Below are 22,179 nucleotides of genomic sequence, written 5' to 3'. Positions count from 1 at the left end.
TACACCAAGGACTAAACACAGTGTCAACTGGATTTGTTGCTTTCTCACTTAAAGTCTCATTTATTCTAACCCTGAGATAAGGAATTATAAGATCAAGCACATAATTTGTATCCTGTTTAGACCAAAAATATGTGAGGGTAGCGGAAAATCACTTGACCAAAACTAGGCAATTAACCCCACCCCCAAGCTGAAATCTTTCAGTCACACAACCAACAAACATGAGCTTTTATCCAAGCATGTCCTGGCTTCTACGAAGGTATCATAAAGAAGTACGCATTATAGTACCAGCAGTGAAAATGAACTGTTCCTCACGTTTTTACCCTCTCTACTTGTCAACTGTAATGACAACATTATTCTTTGTAAGCAAGATCTTCTCTAGAATTAAAATCAAAGAAACCGTAGATACAAGGCAGAAAGCTATTATGGATGTAGACTGAAACTGCATTCACAGAGCTGAGCGTGTTTGACTAGAAGCAGTAATTCTGGACTGGATTTTGATATTAATTATAGTCTGATGGTAAAAACTTGCTCTTACAATTTGTGTGTAGCCCTATTACTTGTCAGAAATCAAGAGAGATGCTAAGAGTACAGCCTTTTTCCTAAAGATGGAAGAAGACATTTAAATTTAAAAAAAAAATCACCTCTGAAACAAACGAATGAAATGAAACCTTCCCATAGGTTTCTAACTCAGTTTTGCTGTGACCTAAGGCTAATAATAACAAGATAAAACACTTACAGAAGTCTTACTTTGGACTGAGTTCTCATATGCAGTAAGTGAGTCTCCACACATTTATATTTAAATGTATAATAGCGTAGTTAGTGCCAGTAGACAGAAAAATAGAAATAGTTGTGAGAACTACAACTAAAATTTACTCAACAGTTAACAAAGGTCTAACTAAGCAACACACTTACTTTATGGCTTCGCACATGTCCAGTCCCATTTTCACACAGTTCTTGGCGTGGTTAGGGAGAGAGATAGGGAGTCCGGACACACAGTAGTAGCAGTCTCCTAAAATCTTGATTCTCATGCATTCATTCTCCTGGAAGAAGAAATCACAGAATCCCAGGTGCATTAAGCACTTACATAATGATCCCCGTTTCCCAAATACCACCACGTGCCAGTGTCACCGGCACTGTCCCAGGGAATAGGGTCTGTAGGGCGAGAGAAAGGAGAACTAGTTGAGTTTCCTTTCATTACCCACCCAGACTGGGCCACCCTCGCCCGCTTGCCCAGTTACCACAGCAGGGAGAGCAAGGGAAGTGAGCAGAAGAGGAAAGCTGAGAGAGTGTTCCGGGATGAGTACACTGAACACTGCAGAGGCACGTGAAGATAGGACCAGTCTCTTTCATCCGAACATCCCCAAATGTTGACAGTGAAATCAAACATTCGATGCAGGATAGGAAATGATCATCAGAACTCAACTGGAGTTAGAATCTGATGTCATTCCCCATCACAGTCGCAGTTTTCTTCATTTCTTTTAAAGCTGAAGCACATTCTTACCTGCAGACATGAAGCTTCTGACAAACATCCCTACAATGTAATAAGCCGCCATTCAACATCGCCAAGAAAGTGAAAACTCAATTCTGATCTCAGGTTAAATCATCGTTTGAATATAAAGTTAGGCTAACTCATTATTTTCTTTGGCTGGATTATATTTATATTATAACCTGAGGTTAACTTCATTCATGTGCATCAATCCTACTTCCATTTCTAACCTTTTCAACCAGCTTGTAGACTCTTCACTGCCATTAAAAATAAAGAGTACAAAGATGTACTAAACACAGCTTTTCTCCCTCAACATGCACACAGGCTTGTGCATAAATTGAACAAATCTGAAATAATAAAATGAACATAAGAGCTTTCTGTTCTTTAGTATGTGTTAGGTTTACTGAAGGTTGTGCGTTCTTCTTTCCATCTCATAGAGAGCTTCTGGATTTTCACGCTTGTCCACAGCACTATAGGTGATGTGGTAGTAATTCCTGAGAACAACGTTTACATTATAAAAGGTAAAAGACTGCTTACTAACAAGGCTTTCCCTCCCACACTTTCCTAAGTATGCATTCTGAGTCTAGAAAACAGGAAGATTAATAATAGTGAATTCTTGGCACTCTTAGCAAAGATCAGTTGACTACATACGCATGGGTTTATTTCTGGTCTCCTTATTCTGTCCCATTAGTCTATGTGTCTGTTTTTAATACCAGTATCATGCTGTTTTGATGGCTGTAGCTTTGCAATATATTTTGAAATCAGGAAGCATGATGCCTCTAGCTTTGTTCTCCTTGCTCAAAATTGCTTTGGATATTTGAAGTCTCTTGGGGTTCTGCATACATTTTAGGATTTTTTTCTATTTCTGTAAAAAATAGGATTGGCACAGGTTTTTTTTTTAGGGATTGCATTGAATCTGTAGGTGGCTTTGGGCATTGTGAACATTTTATTGATATCAATTCTTACAACTCATGAACTTGAACTGTCTTTCTACTTATTTGTGTCTTTTTGGATTTCTTTCATCAATGTTTTATAGTTTTCACTGTATAAGTAATTCTTCTGTTTTTATTCTTAAGTATTTTATTCTTTTTGGTGATAACATAAATGGAATTGTCTTCTTGATGTCCTTTTGAGATTTCATTCATAGAAACTGTGTTCGTAGAAACACAATTAATTTTTGTATGATGGCTTTGTATTCTGCAACTTTACTGAATTTAATTATTTGTTCTAACAGATTTTTGTGGACTTTTTAGGGTTTTCTATGTATAAGGTCATGTCATCTGAAAATAGAGATGATGGTACTCCTTCTCTTCTTATTTGAATGTTTTCATTTCTTTTTCTTGCCTAATTGCTCTGTCTAGGACTTCGAGTACTATGTTGAACAGAAGTGGTGAGTGCAGGTATCCTTGTCTTGTTCCCAATTTTAGAGGGAAAGTTTTCAGTTTTTCCCCAGTAAGTATAATGTTCACTGTGGACTTTACATAAATGGTTTTATTGTGTTGATGTAAGTTCCTTCTATACCTTATTAGTTGAGAGTTTTTATCATAAAAGGGCATTTAACTTTGTCAAATGCTCCTTCTGCATCTATTGATTGAGATGATCATAAGATTTTTATCTTTTATTCTGTTAATATGGTATACGTCATTCATCGATTTGCTATGTTACCCAACTTGCATCCCAGGGATAAATCTCATTTGGTCAAAGTGTGTGATCTTTTTAATGGCTGTGGAATTTGACTTGCTAAGTGAAATAATCCAGATACAGAATGACAAATACTATATGGTACCACTTTGAGGAATCTAAACTGGTCAAACACAGAAGCAGAGAGTAGAGTAGTGGGGGCCAGGTCTGGGGAAGGGAAAGTGGGGAGGTGTTGGTCAAGGGTACGAAGTATCAGTTATGCACGATGCATAAGTCCTAGAGATCTGCTATATGTACAGCATGGTGTATGTAGTTAATAATACTACACTGTAGACCTAAACCTTGGTTAAGAAGGTAGAGCATATGTTAAGTGTTTTAATCACAAAATGATAATGATAATAATTACAATTAAAAGGGCAAAAGGAAACTTTTGTAGGTGATAGATATGCTTATGGTGTAGATTGTAGTGATGGTTTCATGGGTATATCCCTAAGCTCAATAAGTTGTATATATATTAAATACGTCCAGCTTTTTCTATGTCAATTACACCTCATTAAAGTGGTTAAAAAATGACAGTGAATGAGTAATGATGCTGAGTCCCTTAACCTAAAGTCGTGCTTTATGTAGTATTCATTCGGTGGACTGAGCTATCTGTTTGCTTACGATGCCTTCCAACTCCACGGTCTTGAATTATGAGCCATGAACTGATATCCAAAGCATGCTGCTCCCAGAGATCAACAATGGATGGACCAAGCGGATGCTTCTTCCTAACGTGAGCAGGCAGTCCAACAAAAATGACCTTTTATTAACTCAAACTTTCAAGACATTATTTAAGTTTTTTTCCCTAAAGATGAGTATCCCCAAAACTCAACCTCTTCCTTCGGTTTGGTAAAGGAAGGAAACAGGGCTGTATTCTTAATGGTCTTTTAAAAATCCCCAGTGAGATCTGTCCTGGTCATCTGGGCATAATGCACCTCACGGGGAGCTTGACCGAAGAGTGACTCTGCAAACACCTGCAAGCCAGATTTATCCTGAAAAGGCTCAGCTGGAATGTTCTGTATTGTTTAACAGTGAGTGAAACCTCATGATGAATTAAACTTAGAACTAACGCTTCCTCGTGTAAATAATGCATATTAATAATAAGCGTAATAGATGCTTGGGGTTTTTGAGCATGAGCTGCCTATTCTTCTTGCTTGGTTGGTCCTGCAATAAACCTTTCTCTGCTAAAAAAAAAAATAAAGAAAAGAATAAAAGAAAGAAAGAAAAGAAAAAAAAGCATAAAAACATAATAAAGTATTTTTGTATTTTTGTTGGGAATAATTCAAAAACAAAATTAAGCTGACCAGAGATGTTTCCTAAGACAGAAGCAGAGGGCTAGCAAAAAAGAAAAAGAGTATCAACGTTCCCACCAGAACCCTAACAGTTCCAATAAATATGTCCAGAATAAGGTCTCGTGTGGTCTTAGGTCAGTTGCCATCATTCCCTCTCTGCGAACTGCCCATAAATGAGCATATGAATGGCAGATACTGAAGTTACATTTCTGTGTAAGCGGTGCAAGGGTCAATGGAGAAAACTGACACAACAGTAAATAAAGGGCTTAGGGAGAAGCTATGTATCTTATTTTAGAGATTTTCCCAGGATGTTGCTTAGCACTATGAATATGTGATGGTTCTAACTGGAGAGGAAACCATGTTTCCAACTCCTTGACATCAAAATGCCTAAAAAGACAACCTTAGAACAGCAGAGTGCAGACATGCAAATCAAATCTCGTCATGTTGAAGGTATTTATTATTTGTCTGCTGAATTATACATAAGTGGAAGTTTTAAAAATAGATGAAAATGTATGCTAATAATATGCTGCAGCATTTCTCATTCCCAAGGTAGGTTTGAGACTTATCAGGGTTCAATGGCAGATAAATCCAACAAATTTACAAACAACGTTCCTAAAGGATGCTTTTAAGAAGAGGTAAAAAATTGGTAAGGGACCACAGAGAAAGTAAGCCAAGATTTTCTATAAAATAGAAGGCCATCACTAATACTCACCTTTGCAATTTGATCGAATTTTCCAAAGAGTTCATTCAGCATGTGGACTAGTTCTCCCGGGGAGCAGTCACTGGCCAGCCGGGTGAACCCAACAATGTCCGCGTAGAGGATGCTGTGGGAACGAACAGATGGGTGCAGTATTTGCAAGTTGATATTTGTTAAGCAAGTAATGGTAGTTTTTCCCATTAAAAAAGTGTAGTATCTTTATACTCTCTCTATATATTTTTGTAAGAAAAATGTCATTTCCCTGGGTAGGGAATACATAAACATTTTTCTAAACTTTCCTACCATTAAACATTTTTTTTATGTTAAATTTTTCTAATTAAAATTGGAGAAGACAAAGTCATGCAGTGCACTTTTTCTACTCTAGTCCACTCCTACCGATCACCTTTCTTCTCTCGGGGTCGAGGTTGGGGTCGGGGCCACCCTCCCCACCCAGGGGCCCCCCCCCCGGTTTATGTGGTCTTCATCCCGACAGTGCATTACACAGTCATAATTCTGAGATCAAATAGGGATCTTCTATTTGAATCATTACATGATTTTACATAAGAGTCCCTTAAGTAAAAGAAGTAAAGTCATAAGAGTCAAATCCTGTTTTTATTGATTTGAAGAAAAAATTCTGGGTTTCTTACCCCCTGCTGGGAGGGCAGATACAGCACGTCTTCCTAAAGTTCAGAGTTTAGTTGGGGGGGGGGTGCATTAAACAAATAAGGACACCAACTGACGTCCGCTGACAGTGAAAATGAGTGCCAGAGCAGAAGACAGCAGAGAGCCACGAGCCAGAACAGAGCGGGCGGTGAGGGGCCCGACGGGCACTTAGGAAAGGACAGTGCCGCTTCGTGGGAGGGACAGGCTGGCGGGGCAGGTGTGAGGTTCCTAGAGTTCTGCACGTGCTCAGCTAACCTTGAGGGGTTGGGGCAGAGAAACACAGCCCCAGTTTGTGCGTGACAGCTTTGCTAGCATGATAAGCTGTTTATGATTTGTTGGAAGATGGTTTAAGATGGTCCGTGAGACAAAAATAACTACCAATTCCCACTCATGAGGAGAGGCTTTATTAAAACAAAAACAAAAACAAAAACAGAAACACATGTTTCTGAGGATGTGGAGACACTGGAAATATTAGGCACCTTGGTGGGAAAGCAAAATGGTGCATCCACTCTGGAAAACAGTACCATGTTTCCACAAAAAAAAAGAAACATAGAATTACCATGTGATTCAGCAATTGCTGGGTATCTACCCCAAAGAACGGAAAGCAGGGACTCAAACAGACATTTGTGCACCCGTGTTCACAGCAGCATTATTCACAGTGGGCAAAAGGTAGGAACGAACCAAATGTCCCCTGACAGCGGATGGATGGATAAAGAGACTACGTGTCTACATACACTGGACTGTTACCCAGTCTTTAAAAGAAGTGCTATTCTGCCGCACTCCGTAACAAGGGTGGACTCTGAAGACGTCACATTGAGTGAAATAAACCAGACACAAAGGGACAAATACTGTATGACTCCACTGCTGTGAAGTGCTCGGAGCAGTCACACCTTGGAGACAGAGACCGGCACGGTGAACAGAGGTAGGGGTGGGGGCTTGTTGCTTAGTGGGTCCAGAGCTTCAGTTTGAAATGAAGAAAGTTCTGGACATGAATGGTGGTGATGGTTGCGGAACAATGTGAATGTGTGTAATGACACTGCACCGTACAATTTAAAATGGTTAAAACTGTGTTACGAATATTCCAACACAGTAAACAAATAGGGTGGTCCCATCAGCCTGGTAGCATGCAGAATACAGCTCTGTCTCTGCTGTGGGGCACACTCTGCTCTTTGTGCAAGAGTATACGGCTGACGGCTTCACTCTGAAGGGAAGATCGGCTCCTCTGATGGCGGACAGAAGCCGGGTGGGGGAGCCCTCTGGTCCAGAAGAACCAGGGCTGCTGAACGGTTCTCCATTCAGATGGTGCTATGTCACCACCCCCACTTCTCCCACGGTCCCCCGCAGGGGCAGAGATCACGGATGCGGCCTCACCGTCCAAGAGGAAGCACTGCTCTGCTCGCTCAGAGACAGAGTGCCTGACCAGGCGATGCTGAGAAGCAGAACGTGAGAATGGGCGGTGGACTCCACCTCTTGCTGACGACCTCTCCTCATGCTTCCTGTGTCAAAACGTCAAGCGGACAGGCTGAATGCAGATGTCCTAAGCTGACCCAGAACTTATTTGACAGCAGGGGCATCCCAACTGTATGCACGAAACTATGATGCGATGTGCAAAGGGTTCTGGTGGGGGAGGCGTGAGCACTGTGGGGGCACGTGGGAAGCACACCCCACACAGGCTCTGATCAGATCACCTTTAGAAAGATCACTCTGGCTGCAGCAACCTGGAGACAGGCAGGTCAGTGAGAAGCCTACCCTGTCAGTCCTGTGGAAGATCTGTAATCGGGGAAATGGAGAGAACTGAACAGATGTGGGAGACACACAAAGAGGAGAATGAGTCAGGCTTTGTCAGCAATTAGATGTTGTCGGGGCGGGTCTGGGAGACAAAAGGATTAAGGATAAAGACACACTGGGTTCGTACAACTCAAATCAAGTTTGCAAGGGAAGGTGAACTAGCTCCACTTTGGTTATGTTGAGTCTGAGGGTAGTTGTCAGCGCAACACCCAAGAGGAATCCACCCACTACGCAGGTGCTTACGGAAAGCTGTGGTTGAGTTCTGTGCCTTAGCGTCTTGGTGACGGTCACTAAAGTCCTGGGTGAGAGCTAGAGAGAACAGAGGAGTCAGGAGGGAGCCCTGAAGTGCTCTCATTTACAGGAGAGGCTAGATTTAGGGACGAGAAAACACAAAGGAGACTGTAGGGAGAGAAAAAAGGGATGCAATGCCATGGAAGCCAAGGGCCTCTGTAGAATGCTTTAAGTGCAAGGCCAAGGTGAACAGGCCCAAGGGTACCTGAACAATTAATGAGATAAGGATGCAGAAGGAAGTAATGCTCAGATTTGAGAACGTAAGACAGCTGAGGGTGAATTAAGGAAGAATGAGCGCTGTGACGGGGTGGGGGTTAAAGCCGGACAGCGGTGATTCGAGGAGGGGGAGAAAATAAGGAAGTCTAATCAGAGAGAGTGTGAGGAAAATCTTTCCAGAACCTGGGGCCATGGAATTCTTGGGAGAAAGAGGTAATTTCAGAGTTGGAGGGCGGCACTGGGGCAAGGGGTACGTGTTTGTTTTCAAAGACGTGATTGGCTTGTGAATGTTCCCGCACTAGTGGGGGGGCTTCAGAGGGAGCAACTGGGAGGGGCTACATTTACATCTATAGATTCTCCTCCACTTTCCCCTCACCCTACGTATTACTATTACTGCTGCTGTCATCAGTCAGTAAAGAACTAGTACATTTTATTAACAGGGAATGAATGCTTCATTGAATGAATCATCAAAGCAGAACTAAAAGTTATCAACTGATCTTCTTGGTCTATAAACCTAATAATTCTCATTAAAAAACCCTCAGGTATCGACCGAACCATCTGCATTAGCCATGCGTCGTGCCTGCTTTTCTGCTTAGTATACCTGTCCTGTTTCAGGACGAAAAAGCTGTATGTCTTCATAGTTCTTTAAAAAATAATTGGTACTCCATGCCATTTAAGCTTTTGTAATTCCTAAGTATGTAAGTTACTTTAGGATCTGAAATGCATTTTATGAATTTAGATTTAATTCAACGCTGTAGACATATTCCAGACAATCTCTGAAGGCAGCTGAAGCTGCCTCACTCATCCTTTGCCTTAGTGTGGTCGTCAGCTTCCAAGATGGCGCCAGGGGTCCTCGCCTTGCGGTCCTCACACCCTGTACTGTCTTCTCCTATAGTGGACAGGGCTGACTTGCATAACCAACAGGATACGGCAGAAATGACCAGAAATGATCCTCCAAGGCTGGGCCATAAAAGATACTGCAGTTTCCACCTGGCTCTCTCTTGGATCCCTCCCTGTGAGGAAGCAAGTGGCCACATTGGGAGGACACTCAAGCAACCTGACAAAAAGCTGCATGATGAGGAAGTGAGGCTTCCAGCCAACAGGAAGTTACCTGCCAACCACGCGAGAAGCCACGTCGGAAGCAGATCCCCCAGCAGCCCCGGCCAACATCTGGCCTGCAGCCTCATGGGAAGGTCTATGCCAGAACTACCTGGCTAAGCTCCTTCCAAACTCCAACCCACAGAAACTGTGGGATGTTTAATGTTCTTTAAAGCCACCAAGTGTTGAGGTAATTGTTATGCAGAAATTGACAAGCGATATGGACATTATGCAGACCCTTTGTCAACAGCCTGAGACTGGTGGTGTCTTCGGCCATTTTTATAGGTCTGTCGATCCCGGACTGTATCACAGATGCTTAAAGATAGTCTGTGATCCTGTTACAATACAGAAGCATTCATCTTTACATATTTTGAATACCAATAAGCGACTTAAAAGTATTTCCCGAGATGGAAGGGGTATTGCTGATTTTAAGACAGTTAAGGCTGCAAAGAGCAATTTCTAGTACATCTTGTCAGAAAACCTGAATTTTTAAAAATTATATATGTGTAAAATGCTTAAAAACCTGAAAGCAGGCCAGTGTTTTAAGTAATTTTACTCCTAACATGTGTGGATAAACGCTCTCTCTGTGTATGTATATATATGTGTATGTATATATATATATATACATACACAGAGAGAGAGATCTGTCCTATGATTCCAAAAAATGGTGATGACTTTAAAAACTTTTTTTTACTACTGATTCCTCGTTTGGTCAATGATTGTTCCTTAGTTCCTACTTGATACACAATTTTTATTCTGTTACCTCCTTCTCAATATGCATTTCTTACTGGATATGAGCTCTCTGTGTGCTTGGGCGATAGCTTTTTCTAAAATTGTATGTCAAATTGAGATTTGTCTTAGCAATGTATTTAAGCTGCAGTTAAATCTGTTTCTTATGAATAAAATTCAAAAATCCTTGACCTGAAGTTGCCAGACTGGAAGGCAGCATCGTGCTTGGAAAAGGTCTGGACTTGGGGGCAAAGGGCCCGATTCCAATTCTAGACGATGCTCAGCACATTTCAGTTGTGTTTGTGGTGGTTGTTACTAAACTACTGAATAGGGGGGGAGCAGCTCTGACAACTAAAGGAATAACATAATGGATGAGGCCAGATGCACCCAAGTTACTTAAATTTTTTAACCTCTTTTTTGGTTTTGCTTTATTTTGGAGGAAGCAGGGGGAGGTAATTAGGTTTATTTATTCATTTATCTTAATCGAGGTACTGAGGGTTGAGCCCAGGACCTCGTGCGTGCTAAACACGTGCCCTACCACTGCGCTATACCTCCCCCCAACAAGTTACTTACTGAGATGACCCAGCCGCCACTGCAATATCATCGAATAGATGAAAGAACACCCCACCCACAACCAGAGAAGTGCTATCAGGAACGGGTGGGCACAGAAAACGGCGAGGACCAGGGCACCCACATCTGGAGGGGCCCACCTTGCAGCTAGAGTTGGACGAGGAGTGTGGGGGGGGCACCCTCTCCAGGCTGAAGTGAGGGTCCGCACGGCCCCTCTCTAGGGTTCAGGGGGGAAGAGGCCCTCCGCCACCCTCCTTCCTTTCCACAGTCCAACGCCAGTTTCCCAGTCACTGGGATCCCAGGAACGGCTCCCTGGGAAGCAGACATGACCGTGCCACTCTTAGAAGAGCAGTAACTTTCACTAGAGTCTCATTAAGGTGCACACTGGCTCCCTATCACGCGGGCACTGGTTGGCCAGAGCCCAGAAAGCCATTTTTCCTGATAGACAGCAGGACACCCAGCTTCCCTGGAGAGTGCTGGCTCCCCAAGCCCTGCCCCTGCCGAGTCCACCGTGAGGAATCAGTCCTTGTGCCCAGAGCCCACTGACTCTTTAATCTCATGGCAGCACTGAGTGCTGGGTTCCAGGCACACCATGAGATCTGACCAGGAAGTTCCCAGAATAAGGACCCCACTGTCCCCCTCTCTCCCGTTTGTGACTAAAGGTCACAAAATGCAGTAAAGTAGAGGAACCCATTTCCTTATCTTAATGTGAAGGCCTGAGAGGCAGCGCACGGGTGGGTGGCGTGGTACCCTCTCCTCCCCGCTCCTCTGCACGCAAAGGTGAACAGTTCCAAAGGACGCGCGACACCGGGAGACGTGGGCTCCCGCCGCACGCGCCCAGCCCGGCGGCCGGCGTACCTGACGTTGGTGTGGCGCTTGACGTACAGGTTGTGGAAGTTGTTGGTGTTCTCCATCTGGCCGGCCTTGGGGCCCTGCAGCCGCTGGATGATCTCCGCTTTCATTTCCATGGCGATGTGCGCTGGGAGCAGGGACAGCAGAAGCCGCTCCTGAAACAGGGTGTGGGGCAAAGACCAAGAGCTGTCGCACAGCCAAGGTCACATTCAAGTGCCACTTGAAATCATCCCTGATTGAAGTGGGGCCAATGTGAGTGCTCTTTCCAACAAGGTAAAATACAGACTCTAGAAACACGTATTGAAAAACAAATCAGATTTTCTAAGGTCAGAGTGTGTTACTTATCATTTTTTGAGTTCTAAGCATGTGCTCTTCAGTGTGGAGAAAAAGGAAGGCATACTTATTTCCCCAAAGACATTATTTTTCTATTTTGATCTTAAGGTAGTGAAGCAGAAATAATATTAAAATCCCAGAAACCAGTGCTCAGTCTAAAATAGAAAACACTCATTTTCGTCTGCTTGTTCATTTGAGAGATAAAGTATAAGCTTTATTGCACTTTAGAAAGTCAACCAATAGTCCACATTCCCTAAATAAGATAGTCACACATTCTCAAATATTTCATTTTCTCTGTGGTGACCACCCACTCCTCTTTAGTGACTCTAAACCAACATACAGACAGAGACAAAAACATTAGCTTCTCTAAACTGTCGTCAATGAGAACCACAGGTGGGACCCAAAAAAATGATGACAGTGAGCTTTTCTTGTATTTTCAGTCTTTAAATTCAGTAAACCTGGCACATAGTAGCACACGATATTGCACATATTTGAATATGTGCTTATTTTCGTTAAATGGCACATTTCCATTCTCTTCAAAGAAACTGCAATTTTTTTTGAGAAAAAGTATCAGAGAAGGGCAATCTTTGAAAGTTTATATCCATGCTAGAGTATTTTCAACATCAGTCTCTTATAGAAAACATCCTATTCTCCAGGTATTGTGAATTTAGCAGCTGGTATTCAGTGTGTATAAACAAACATTTGTGGAATGAAACATTTTCTCTTTCTTCCACATTTTCTTTCTCTTTTTTTTAATTTGTTTTTTTCTTTTTGTGGAGAAAGTGGTGAGAACATGGGGCGGGGTGGGGGGGAGGTGGGCTTCACTCCCAGGTGTCTGTCTCCTGGGCGCACCCACAGTGCACATCACTTTGGGGGCTGTTGCGAACTTTCACCAAAGGAGCAGAGGAGGCCAGGAGGGCACCTTGATGAAGATGAAATGACCACAGCTCATGCCCATCCTGCTCCAGGGAAAGACAGGGGCAAAGTCAACAGGAGACTGAGTCTGGCTGTGGGGGACCGCAGTACATGGCAGGGAGGTCTTCTCCGTGAACTGGTGTAACAGCGTTGATCGTTTGTTTGTTCATTCATTGATTTGTTCACCCAGTCAGAAAACATCCATCATTGCCCAGGAAATGCCAGGCCCCTTGATAAGCACTCGTGGTAAATGCAAAGACGAATGAGACAGTGTCCCTGACATCATGCTGTTTATGACCCGGTAGGGGGCCCACCCCCAGGGCACAGCTGTCAGATGAGGCGAGAAGCACAGGCTGGTGTTCAGAGGAAGCCACAAGCCTGGGACCTAGGAATACAGAGAGAAACGTGCAGCCAGGAGCACGGGCTCTGACCCGCATTCTCCCGGGAGCTCTCTGCGTGTGAGCCAACTGCATCAAAACCACAGCCCTATCTTCTGGGTGTTATTCCAAACCTCCTTGTAACAGAGGCAAGAAGAGGCAGTTAGGTAAACGGCGGGGAACTAACACTTGTCATAGCACCTGACACAAGCCAAAGGGAATTTTATTGATACTTAAGAAAGTAAGAGAACACTTTATATTTAATAATTATCTTTTTACTTTTTGTTAAATTCCCCTTGATGTTTCCTTATAAATTAAGACATGAAATGTAGAAATCAAAAATTTTTAATAAGGTAAATGTCCATGGTTGATGACCTAGTGTGTACACGAGTAGGTGTCTGCTCCCTGTCTGACCCTGGGATCCACATGAAGACAATGGGATTTATTTTTTAAATAAATGGTACTCTACCACCTTTTGTAATCTTAATATAAAGAGCTATTCCATTACCTACTCATCTTCTGCTATCCGCCTGCCAAATACATATATTTGCCACTTATCTTCAATTCTTCAATGGTTTACTTTCCATGACAAATCAGTGGTTAGACACTTGGGAAGTGTGGAGTCATAAACCACATGATATATTCAAGGAAGGCCTGAGATGACAGACTTTGTCCCTTAAAGCCTGGAACTGAGTTAATGCTAATGCTGCATTTCCTTCAGCCCATTTCAGTGGCTGTTAATCACACTGGTGCTGTTGAGTAACCCTGAATGGATGGTCCCCGCTTCCTCTTTCTGTTCATGATCCCTGAACTGGATGATTGGGTGTGAGCTCAAATGTTACAAAGGAGTCATAACGTTCAAGACCTAGGAAATGTAGTGAGGAAGGTACGGCACTGCTGCCAACAAAAATCAGGCGACCCGTCTGGTCACACTCTCAGACATGAACAGAGCAGCCCCAGACGGGAGCAAAAGGACACACGTTACTCAGAGACGCCATCAAACCCCTGTCATCATCAAAGCAAGTAGACACTGAATACAAATTTGCTAACTTCTAAAACAGTGACAAGAAATGCTGGCATGCAGGATGTAGCAGACTATGCGTCTGGCTTAGGCTGTCTGTTTAGAAGTCTCGGTGGAGTCTGCGTGTCTACAGAGATGTGATGATTGGCTTAAGTCAATTAAAATCAATTTTGTGCTCTTTCTGACGGGTGATGGATGAGTCAAGGGCTAAGAGAAAACAACACGCACCAGGTCCCAGGGCTCAGCTTACATCACTCTGCACGGCTGTCGTATGAGGATTACTGAGTCTTCCCGTGAATTCAGTGTGGTCTCCTGATGGACTTCAAGCTCTCAGTAGGCTCTCCCAATGTTTATATTCAGTTCTAGTCATGTTTTCTGGAGCTGAGGCTGTCGGTGTCCTGAACACGTTCCCTCTCCCTTCCCTGCGGCTTGTTCCCTTCTAAATCTATAGTTCTCTGTGTCTTAACCAATGAGGACGTAATGGATGGATAAACACCCCAGCTTCTGCACCCACACCCCTCAGTGGGCAGATGTGAGCATCTTCCACACTTCAGTCAGAGGGTGTCCAGATGGACCGAGCCCATGTTGCCACCAGTGTCCCCTTTCAATAGCTGACCTCCCTCCCTGCCCAACTCCTTCACTCTGCTACCTGGAACCATTTCCCAACTAAAGGACAATACCCACATCCTTGTCTTAGGGTCTGCTTGGGGTAACCCTAACTGAGACGTCTCTAAGCACCTTCTCTCTTCCTCCTGCATTCTGTAATAAGAATACACTAAACCCCAAAGCACACAAAGCCAGCCTTTCCTGAAAGACAGTTTCCATGAACAAAAAAGATGAATCGAATATAGTAATCCTCTTTCATGCCCCTGGTTTCATTTAATGACCAAATGTAAATGATGATCTTTATTTTAGTCCCAAGTGTTGACAGACGACTGGCTTTTTATAAGTAGTTTGAAAAAAGCAGGAAATAAACTTCATATGTTGTGTAAACCAAATTTTCTTTTGTGTGTGTGTGTGTGTGTGTGTGTGTGTGTGTTGAAGAATCTGTGTGAAGTTAGACTGGAATAAAGATTTTGGTAACAGCCAAAGAGCCAAACAGAGAAGACCCAAGTCTTCTCTGCTACCATGTGATGCCAGGACTGCTGGTTGAGGGTGAGACCTGTGACCAGAGCTCAGGACGGGGTCTGTGCTTTGGGGTCTGCATGTGTCCTCCTGGCGATCACAGCACTGGGTAATGGGGAAAGCCTTACACAAAAGCCTGCACTCCCATGTGGTGAGTCAGGGCACTGTTACATATGTCTTTCTTCCCTTGTAAAATGCTGTGCTCTCAAAGCAAAGCCCAGTACTATGGCATAGACGATAAATTTCAACTCAGTTCATAATCTGACAAGGTTAATATTCCCATTAATATTTCAGCTTTTTGCTAATGTAGCTGTGTGCCCGCCAAATTATCTGAGAGCGACACACAAACTTAAGTGCTTAATATATCAGATATAACTCAGCTACATTATCTCCAAGCCCACTGGAGACAGTCTTTAAGGGGTCTTTTGGAAAATCAACTTGTCACAAAACTGATGGATATATACCATTACTGTTTATTTCTCTTACTGAAAAAGACTGTCTAACTACAGAGAATTTGGCTAATTCTGGCCTATTCAAAGGTTATCCAATGTACCACTTGGCCCCAGTTTGAGAGTTCCACTTCAACACACCCCTTTATTAAACCTCTAATTATTATTCATTAGCAATAAATTTTTCCGAGAACTTGTTTTATAAAATTGTGCCTCCTAGAAAAGCTACAGAGGTCATAAATTTCAATGTGCTATTGATCAAAATTCAGGACACTCTGCACTCTGAAGTGTTTCTAACATAATGAAGCAAAGTACATATTTAACTTTATATTTTATGCTGTTTTTGAGATTATTTCGGTTGACAAGAAAATACAATTTAAGCCAAGAAGACCTGAACTTAAAATTTGAGCTGAGATACAATGATGCACATTATGTCCTATTCCTTCATTAAACCAAGGCGTGTAATAGTTAAATCTGCTGTGCTTTCTAAAGGGAGGTTGACAATGACACACTCTTTCACAAGAATTAAATATTTTTTCTCCTTCAAGATTCTCATTCCTATTCAGTTCTTATTTTAAATGCAATTCAATTACATCAGGAAGCCAAACCAATGCAATGAATAGAAGAAATTTTGTTTTAAAATGTTCTCCTCCCAACAGAAAATAGCTACCAGAATATACAGACACCAGATCCCTCAACAGCCACTGCATCACATGTGACGCGGAGACAGATGACGCCGTTCAGTACTGTCTTGCACTATGAATGGACCATGTGTCCACTTGGAATCAAATGTTGAAAACTCTGTGCTTGGGAAACACCTGCCAGGGATGTGACTGTTAAGTCAGTGTCTTCCCCGAGCTCATGCATCCTCCTGCAGCCAGCCTCACGTTTGCAGGTTTCAGAGAAGCAGCAACCTCTGGCACCAACCTCTGTCGCCCGCACAGCTCCACAGTGAAGTTCCAGCAACTACTGCTCATGTTGCTGCCTCCTGTTCTAAAATGTAGTTTGTTTCTCTTAGGTCCTTCCTTCGAAATCTTGCTTCAATCAATCAATCAATCAGAAAACACTGAATAGTCTTACTGTTAGAAAGGTCTTGCTTTTTCTTTCTTTGAGTTTTATAAAAACAGTCAGTCATCATATTCACATATGATACAAAGTAGCAGCACTTTGGAGCAGAAACAGCACCTACGTAAGAGCAGACATGAGCTCCCGCCACTCCTCTGCCACCCCTCTGCCACCCCTCTGCCACCGTCCAGGAGACCTCAGCCACACCACTCCAGCCTTTCAGTCCCAGTTTGGCTGCCGAGAAAATGTCTACTGGACCCGGTGAGTTGGAGGTCTCTGTGTCCATGTAAGTTCCTAGAATTTTATGGAACCATAAAAGGTCCTTTCTAGAATTTACCCTTCATTGTTTAAGAGTTCAACAATTAGTGACATAGAGTAAAAACTCCAAGTGCTCCAAGGCAGTGGCCAAGACTGCAAGGACTTTGAGAAAGGAGAGAACACTTGGAGTCTTAACAAAGAAGACAAGGAGGAAGCTGGGTTTTTGCTGTTCTTGAAGAGTGGCTCCAATGAACTGGAGGAGGATGAATAAGAAACAAGAGCTATGGTGTGCCAGGTTAATGGGCAGTGTTTGTGTGTGGAGGGTTGTCGATTTCACAGGAAGACTGCAATGCTTTGTGCAAAGTAATATCAATATACTATGGATATGTTGTGGTATGCATATATAATGGAATACTACTCAGCCATAAAAAGGAGTGAAATATTGCCATTTGCAGCAACATGGTTGGACCTAGAGATTATCATGCTAAGTGAAGTAAGTCAGACAGAGAGAGACAAATATCATATTACTTATATGTGGGATCTAGAAAAAGACATAAATAAACCTATTTACAAAATAGAAAATACAGTTACGGTTAAAAAGGGGAAAGGCGGCAGGGATAAATTAGGAGTTTGGGATTAGCAGATACAAACTACTATATACAAAATAGATAAGCAACAAGGTCTTACTATATAGCACAGGGAACTATATTGATAGCTTGTAATAACATCTAATGAAAAAGAACATGAAAAAAGAATACATATATGTACGACTAAGTCACTGCGCTGCACACCAGAAAGTGACGCAACATTGTAGATCAATCATACTTCAATACAAATAAAATCAATGTGCATTTCAACAAACCGCTGTTCCCTTTTACAAAACAATAAGTCCTTTCATTGCGTACATATATTGTTGTCTCACTTTATAAACCCTGGTCACCTTCAATTTCACTTAAACGTAAATATTTTTGACCATAAAAAAGGCAAAACAGATACAGGTGTGGCTCAGAATGGGTTCGGAGAGGTGGTGTTCACTAGGAAGTCATGAGCAGATGAAACTTGTATCTTCCAGCTTTACGACCACTGACTGCTCGTTCCATTCACTCTGATCTGTAAGTTCAGTGCGAGGGTGGAGACGACCAAGATGCTTTTAGAGAGCAAGGCATTAAGAGAGGGTGGAAAGAAATAAATGTTCATCTACATGCGCCTACTCTCCAGTTAGGAGAAGTTAGAGAACAAAAGCCTAATCAAGTCAAATTATAAATTATGTCTGTAGTCACAGGTGGCAGTAAGTTGATACTTCTAGACTTGAATGGTGTACAATCAACCGTCAATTCAACTCCTCAAAATAGAGCCTCTAGTGGAAAAAACATCACTCATAAAGTAGTCGCTCCAAGGATGGGAGAATATGGAAGTCTTAAGATAAGAGGCACATCTCTGTTCCCTTGACCAGCAGCAGTGCACACGGCTGCACATGGCACCCGGAGCAAGACGACGGGAGGGCCCCTGAGCATCACATGTGCCTCTCAGGCTGGTGACCCCACAAGGTCTGACCCAACACAGCTCAACACCAGTGCTGCTGAATCACCCAAAGGGGATCTCATTGTGCAAACAGGCCTCCATACTCACGTGCTGTAAAGTAAAAAAGTCAAGTGCTCCAGAGTGATGTGGATTCTGGTATGACTTGCCTCTCAAAGGTCCTCTGCCTATATTCAAGGAACACCATCCAGCCCAAAACAGGCAGAGCCAGTTGAAGAAAATGGCAGAGAAATGTGCGAAGACTGACCACACTACTGGATTTTAGGGGGAAAACAACCTCATGACATATAGGTGGCCGGGTGAGTTCTTCTGAAAAGAAGGAAAAATGAAGATGCTAACAGTACCATGGACAGAGGAGATGATAAGAAGACATAGAAAGAAGTTAATATGTGGGATCCATTGTATTAAATATCACAAAGAGTAAAATGGAATATTTAAACATTCAAATGCAATCCCTCAGTGACACTGGATGCCCAGATGACAATGTGGTTATAAACACACAACACTTGCAGTAACTCAACTGTTGTCCTGAAACAGGTGTTGACCCTCTCTTTCCTCGCCCCACTGACGATAAGCTTGGCCACGTGGCTTGGTCTAAATAATGAGATGTGATGGGCATGATGCGTGCTTCTTCTGAGCAGAAGCTTTAAGAGCCAGCCTGGGGCTCGTCACGCTTTTGTCGCTCTCTCTTTTGGGGACCAGCAATGTCCCAGGTAGAGGCTGCTCTGAACCTGGGTCCCCTGTATGATGCAAAGTGGGAGCCCACCGATCCTGGACAAATACAAGGGAGACAGCATTGTTATTTCCACTTTGATCTGGGGGTGATTTTTACTCCAGCTCTGCAGGCAGAAGCAACACCATGAGGGCGTGCACACCCACCTGTGTGCTCGGTCCTTGTGTGTGTATGATTGTCATAGCTGTTCTGACTTGATGAAATTTCACTTCCTCATTCACATAGACACCTTGGAGTTGCTTCAAGGGGTGTAGGAATTACACAGGGCAGGAAATCCCCCACCCAGTGTCAGACGCATCTCTTCAGCTATAAAAAAACAGATCACTTCTCTAGAAGCTTTTTTCCTAAGAAAAGGCTGAAGTCATGAGACTCAACCCATTCTCCTTGGCTGCAGGTGCCATTCTATATGCAAATTGTTGTTGTCTGTGTCCTCCAACTGAAGCGTTTGTTCTCACCAGATGCGATGCGATGAGCCTTCATCAACCAGCCATGTGCTCCCAGACTTAAGACTGTCAGCAGTGCAGTGTCACACAGAGATGTTCATCACATCAACTATGAAAGGTATCACAAAAGAGCACTGGAGTGTGCTGGGGAGGCGGCAGACCTGGCTCCCTCCTTGACAGCGATAAGGCCCTCAGCAACTTGGGATCCTAGTCTGGAGCAGGCTGCTCTGTCTAAGCCTGGATGCTTGCACGTGTGAAGCCGTGCGTCTAAGAGAGCTGGGGTGGGGGGTGAGGGTGGGCGCCAGAGCTTTGGAGGGGAGACCAGTCCCTTCGATGTTGCGACTAAGTTCTCCTTCAAGAAAGGCCTATAAATTCGCATTTGGGGCACCCAGAATTGTTGATCAAAGAATAGGAGACCTCGCTTTTACACGGAAATGAACTTTCCCCTGTTCTTCGGGGAAATGACAGAACCACTTTATTCGAATGCAGTTGCTCTGCTCTTAATTCAAGATTCTTTTCCCCGTTCAGCAAATATTTATTGACTACTTTCCACGCACCAGTTCCAGTCCTAAGCAATACGTAATCATTATCTCTTAGACGTGATTGATCCTTTTTTTTTTTTTTTTTGGTGGGGAGAATAATCCTTTTTCCTAATTGTGCTGAACTTGGAGATGTGAACCCAAAGCAAAATTGCTCCTGGGGTGAGTCTCACAGCCTCCGATGGTGCTGACAGCCCTCAGCCCCCTCCCAGCCCCTAGTCCAAACCCTGGCCACACTGGGGCACAGAGCAAATCCCAGCTAACGTCAGAAGGCTTTCTCTGAGCAGGGAGGGAACTGAAGAGATTCCTGGCAGGAGCTGCTTGACGCTTCTCTCGTGAACACACCACTGAACCCTAAGGTGGGCATTTACTACTTCTGCTGTGACCACTACGCTGAGCGGCTGGCTTGGAGAGAGAACTTCAGGACTCTCCAGCACAGACGTAGATGTTCAGATTTCTGCTTATTTGTCCTGCAAATTGAAGCCTCCAGAGAAAAGCTTCTGAAGTCAAAACCCTGCAGATGATACCCTGTAAATATTGTGCCTGCCCTCAGACACTAATTGTCCCCTTGGGCACAGACGCGACTGATACCAAGAGATGGGCCCATCATTTCTGCATAACATCAACTTTTCAGGGAAAGAATAATAAATGAGAAAAGACAGAGCAGAGCTGCATTAATTCTCATTCTGCTAATCAAGCAATGTCTGAAGCTTCCTCGGATACAAATGAAAGAGGCAAGCAGCAAATTGTACAGCAAAATCATCACGGCAGGAGGATGAAGGGCCATCATGTTCCTAGGATTTCATTGACTTGAATGAAATGAAATAATCCTGCTTCAAACTCAGGAATGAAGGTGCTCTCCTGGTCCAGTTTGCTGGACTGTTAATTTGTCACACACCTGATCTGTGAACCAATATTGTTCGTACATCATAATTTTAAAGTTTTATCTTTGTCTTAAAAAAATACATTCTTTGTAATCAGACTGCAGATTTGTTTTCAAGGATTCTCCCACCTAAGTCTCACGAATAGGTCTGTCCTTAGAATTACATCGAATATTAATTAAAAACGGTGAATCTGGTTCAGGATCTCAAATGCAACTCTTGGGGCTCAGAGCAGGCCACCCCAAGACATGCCACAGTGGCATCTTGGTTATTTTGAATTAAAGTTACTTAAAAAACAGTCAGTGCAAAAAAGGTACTCTGCCCTCCTCTGTCTGCCTACAGGCAGCAAATAAATCTCCCACATGAAAGGTGCACTGCCAGCACCACGCAGTAGAGAGACGTCTTTATCGCCAGAGACAGAGAATTCAGGGCCAAAAGTCCCCCTGTGAACAAATCTCGTTACTTCCTAAATGGACCACCCCAAGCCCAAACTCTGATTAGGTTCTTCACTAATTAAGCACCCACGCCTAAGTTTCTCTGTCTTGTCAATTCCTCACAAATGTATTGTTTCTTTGTCTAAATACAAAAACTGCCTGGTTTGCCACTTACTGGAGCCTATTTCTCTGACATTTCCATAGGTATGAACTAAATCTGTATTTTTTCCTCCTGTTAACCTGTCTTATGTCAACTTAATTATTAGACCAGCCAAAAGAAGTCAAGAGGGTGGGGTGGGGGTGGATTTCTCCTTCCCTAACACATGGCTACCTGACAAAGAAAAATAAATGATGGCTCGGCGCTCCTAAAATTTAAGCAAAACATCTTGAAACAGAGTTTACTGTTAGTTACATATGATGATAACTCAAGTTTAAATCATACAGGGAACGTAGCAGGAAACCTTGATTTGGTGTGTCTGCTGACTCATTTTCTTACTCTCAGCATATACTGTCTTAAGAATTCATTGAAATTTCAAGTCCAGAGGAAGCAAACTGGCAGCCTGCGGCCGAGCCTCCCCAGGCAGATGAGCTCTGACTGGCTGGCAGAGAGCGCTCGTCCGGCTTTGTCGGGGTGCAGGTGGAAGAATCTGAACGCCTTTAGGTAGGGCATGTAATTTCATTGCATGTATTTACCTTGTCGGCTTG

The 22,179-nt window shown here is 43.2% G+C and overlaps 1 protein-coding gene across 1 annotated transcript in view; it reads right to left on the bottom strand.

Annotated features, from left to right (window-relative positions):
- The window catches only part of ADCY2 (adenylate cyclase 2), a 378,985-nt gene that overhangs the window by 117,602 nt on the left and 239,204 nt on the right, over positions 1-22,179 (bottom strand). The window contains exons 5-7 of the mRNA XM_074356066.1: positions 11,369-11,517; positions 5,171-5,282; positions 913-1,040 (exon numbers count right to left, since the gene is read on the bottom strand). Coding sequence (XP_074212167.1) covers positions 913-1,040; positions 5,171-5,282; positions 11,369-11,517 — 389 coding nt within the window. The remainder of the gene's footprint in view (positions 1-912; positions 1,041-5,170; positions 5,283-11,368; positions 11,518-22,179) is intronic.

This window comes from Camelus bactrianus, chromosome 3, assembly GCF_048773025.1.
Source record: "Camelus bactrianus isolate YW-2024 breed Bactrian camel chromosome 3, ASM4877302v1, whole genome shotgun sequence".
NCBI classification, from domain to species: domain Eukaryota; kingdom Metazoa; phylum Chordata; class Mammalia; order Artiodactyla; family Camelidae; genus Camelus; species Camelus bactrianus.
Note: the sequence above shows the minus strand (reverse complement) of the source record. Positions and strands in the feature narration are given on the sequence as shown.